Source organism: Protobothrops mucrosquamatus, unplaced genomic scaffold (assembly GCF_001527695.2).
Source record: "Protobothrops mucrosquamatus isolate PMUCROS unplaced genomic scaffold, P.Mucros_1.0 scaffold8379, whole genome shotgun sequence".
Taxonomy (NCBI): domain Eukaryota; kingdom Metazoa; phylum Chordata; class Lepidosauria; order Squamata; family Viperidae; genus Protobothrops; species Protobothrops mucrosquamatus.
In genome coordinates, this window is record NW_015394175.1 from 1 (window position 1) to 4,085 (window position 4,085).

The following is a 4,085-nucleotide window of genomic DNA, read 5'->3' on the forward strand; positions in this document are numbered from 1 at the left end:
GCCGGCCTTTTGACTCTGGGCCTGATGTCCTCTCTGTTGTGGACCAGGGTTCTGGGAGACCAAGTTCGACCCCCTCCTGACGGAACCAAGCCTGTTCCACCTGGACAAGGAGACTGCGGTCTCCGTGGAGATGATGAAGCGACACATCTTCCCCCTGAGCTGGTTCACAATGGAGTCCCCGGAGGTCAAGGTAGAGGGGTGGCAGGCGGGCGAGGGGGGGAAGGAGACCCCGGATGTCAACTGTCCCAACTTGGCCAGTTAGGAAAGAAAGACTCCTGGTCCCTGATTAGCCCAAAGTAGACTTTACTAAAGCCAAAGTGGTTACAGAAGAAGCAAAGCTGGATCTGAGATTTTTGCACGCAAAGATACGGTTAGCTTTCCCTTGTTCCAGGCCAACCCCTTGTTATCAGTCACTGGCCAATGAGGTGTTAACGAATCATTTGGGAAATGGTCCCCGTCTTTGCCACTGGGGCTGCACATTCTTTTGGTGTGACCTTGAGACGTGTGTCTGTGTGTCCGTGTGCTTCCCACGGGACCGTCTGCTTGGTTTCACTTCCTCCGAGCCAACTCCATGTCTGCCCATCCCCCACTGCTCCCTCCCCCCATTACTGATGACAGGCTGCCATCTTGCCATCCGTAGCTTAGCAGAAGGGCAGCCATGACACCGGGTGCTTTTGCATTCACTCGCCCCGCCAGGAGGCCTCAGGGAGGCTCCGGTGGCTTCTGTGAGAGGGGGCCACCCACAGGCTCCCGTGATTGTGCCAGCCTCGTGGCTCTTGCCCTTCCCAGACCCTCCTCTGCCCTTTCCTCCAGGTTGCCAAGTTCCCCTTTAAAGGCAACACCTCCTTCGTGGCCATCGTCCCCAGCCTCTACCAGCAGAAGAACCTCTCCCAGGTTCTGTCTGAGGTCCTCCAGCACAACCTGCAGGCGTCGTTCCCCGAGGAGATGCCCACGAGGGTGAAGATGCCGAAGCTGGACTTAGAGGACCACACGGAGCTCAATGAGGTCTTAACTCGGTTAGGTGAGAGACACAGACGGGGCGGAAGGCCTGCAATTCTCGCCCACCTGCCCAGCTTCTTCGTGCTATCTATGTTCACTTTCCATCCAGAGTCGTCTCCTCCTCCTCCTCCTCCTCCCCCTCCTCCTCCTCCTCCTCCTCCTCCTCCTCCTCCTCCTCCCTCTCCCTCCAAGCACCCTGTCCAGAAGAAGGAGATGAGCTGGTAGCTTCTGCAGGTAAAGCCCCATTTGGGTCCCCCAAGCACCTCCAGCCTGGAGAAGCTGCAAGACCTGGGGTGGATCCTCTCCCGACAGGCCGCCTGGCCCAGCCCAGCAGCAGAGCCTGAGGGGCAAGCAGCCCCCAACGATGGGCAAGGAGCTGCTCCCACTTCAGTTGTGGTCCCCTCTCTTCCCTCCAGGTCTCGGTGAGCTGTTTTCTGCCCCAGACCTCAGCCGCCTTGCCGAGGGGCCCCTCATGGTCTCCAGCGTCAAGCACCGGGCTGCCCTGGAGCTGGCCGAGGAAGGAGTGAAGGCGGCAGCAGCCACCAGCGTGGTCGCCTTCCGTTCTGCCTCACATTTCTACCTCGACAAGCCCTTCGCCTTCATGATCACAGAGGACATGACGAACATCCCCCTCTTCATGGGCACCATCTGGAATCCACGGCCGGGGGCTCCCCTGGAGAAGCATGTCCTGCCTGCTAATCGCACACGCTTCCGGATGCCCTGAAGGGCCTCAGAGCTGCCCCCCCAGTCCCAGGCAGTCTGGCCTTCCAGAAGACCCCTCCCAGTGGCTGCCCACCCAAGCGCATCACCCTCCCGACTGGCGTCTCAGGGCGGGAGGGTGATCCCAATCTTGAAAGGGAGACCGTGCCCCTTCCTTGCCCACTAGTGGGTCCTGGATGTGGATCCTGCACCTCAGCTTACTGGACACCTGGGCTCCCCTAGGCTCCCCATCCCCCCACTGGCCTGGCCTGCCCCCCCCACATTGATTTCCCTTGCCCCCCCCTTGGTAGTTTCCTTGGCAGCAGGCTGGAGGGATGCCTCCCCCTCCCCTTTAGTCAGACTGAACCCCTCTCTGTCCAAGAAGCCCCTCCCCAGTCCAAGCTGCACACAGGCCTAACCCCCTCCCTTGAAAGACCGCCCCCTGCCTCAAAAAGGATACAATGGCAATAATGGCACAACAACCCTGTGAGGTTGGAATGCAGACTAATTAACCGGCTGTCCTGAGAGGTCGTAACCCAATTCAAAATTCTCCTTCGTGCTTGTGGAAACATAGAGTGGATAAGATGCGCCATGGCACAGCTAAAGCCGAAACAAAGAGAGGATTCTTTTGAGCACTGAGAATTGGAAGGAAAATCATGCAAAATAAAACTGCAAATGTTGCGATGCCTTCGTCTCCTTCGCGTCCGGCAGCAGAGCTACGTAGCCTCCTCGGACAAGGGGGGGGCTCTCCCATCAGGAGAGGGGGGAGGGGATGGAGGTAGCCCTCAACTTAAACAATTGAGCCCCAAATTTCCACTGCTAAGTGAGACAGTTGTTAAGTGGGTTTTGCCCCCTTTTACGACCTTTCTTATCACAGTTGTTAAGTGAATCACTGCGGTTGTTAAGCTGCTCACGCAGTTGTTAAGTGCATCTGGCTTCCCCATTGACTCTTTTTGCCAGGAGGTCACAAAAGGGGATCGCAAGACCCTGGGACACTGTGACCGTCAGAAATACGAGTCGGTTGCCCAACGTCTGAATTCTGATCCCGTGACCAGGGAGATGCTGCAACCGTTGTGTGCAGAACGCTCATTAGTCACTGTTCTCAGCGCCATTGCAACCTTGAACAGTCACTAAACAAACGGTTGTAAATCAAGGACTACCTGGAGCCAGCAGAAAGGGGCGATGGAGAGAGGATCCGGTCTCCACGGGGCACGAAGGCCAGAACCCCCAAGTGACAGTGAACAGAGTCGGACCGGGGTCTGCAGGTCTATAGAAGCTCATCTTGGAGCATCTGGGGTGTGTGTGTGTGACCGTGGCTGAGAAGGAGGTTGAGAGAAACTCAGGAGCCGGAGGGGGAGGGGAGGGGAGGGAGGGAGCCCCTCCATCCCCTTTTTTTGGGAGTCGTGCTGGTAGGAACCTCCAGGTGCAAAGATGTCTCCTTTCTGAGGCGAGTCTGGCTCTTTCGTTCTCCCTGGACGGGATCCAGCATCCAGACCAGGGTCAGCAACTTTGGCAACTTTAAGCCTTGCGGACCCCAGAATCCCCCAGCCAGCTGTGCTCTAGAACAAGGTGCTGAGAGTGATAGTCCTTTGGCCCAGTCCAGAACTCTTATTTTCCACCGTGGGGAAGACAGCCGTGTACAACACCCACCCGGCCCCCCTCCTTCTTGGGGACAATAGCAACGTGGAGCTCCGGACAGGGCTGGGGGCTCTGGTCGTTAAGTGAACCCAGCTTCTCTCCCATTGACTTTGCTTGTCGGAAGGTGGCAAAAGGGGATCACGTGACCCCAGGACGCTGCGACCGTCGTAAATATGAATGAGTTGTCAAGCATCCAAATATAAATCATGTGAACGTGGGAAAGCTGCAACGGTCGTGAGTGTGAAAAACAGCCATGCCACTTTTTTCAATCCCATTGTAAGTTTAAATGGTCATGAAATGAACTGTTGTAAGTCGGGGACTGCCTGTAATTCTGCTCGTCCCTTGCGAGAGGCAGCGTCTCTGCCCCTGATCTCCCTTCAGGGCTGCCCTTCTCCAAGAGGCCGTCCTGGAGGCCCTTTCCCATGGGGAAATAGATGCATCTGCTGCCCCCCCCCATCCTGAGCCCCCCCTGGAGGACCAACGGGCTCCCCCTGGTGGACGGGGACAAACATGCTGGGGTCCAGCTCTGTCGTTCTCTCCAGAGGCAACCAGGCGCCCCCAGGAAGATCTTATGACAGGGACCCCCGAGGCCGCCTCATCCCGCAGCAGGAGATGAAGAATCAAGGCGGACTCTGCTCTTGGGGGCCCCTAAGCGACCCGCCTTCGCCTCACCCCGCCTGAGGGGGCACCTCTTGCACCCACGCCCAGGATTAGTGATCTGACTTTGGCCTACGCTGGACTGGGTCTCC

General features: G+C 57.6%; 1 protein-coding gene across 1 annotated transcript; it reads left to right on the forward strand.

The window, feature by feature from the left end:
- Nucleotides 1–47: 47 nt before the first annotated feature.
- Nucleotides 48–1,723, forward strand: LOC107300766 (alpha-2-antiplasmin-like; the record flags this gene model as incomplete). Its single annotated transcript, XM_015830057.1, has 3 exons — nt 48–190; nt 814–1,021; nt 1,416–1,723. Coding segments are annotated over 3 exons (659 nt in total), but the record flags the coding sequence as incomplete, so codon positions are not given.
- Nucleotides 1,724–4,085: the final 2,362 nt, after the last annotated feature.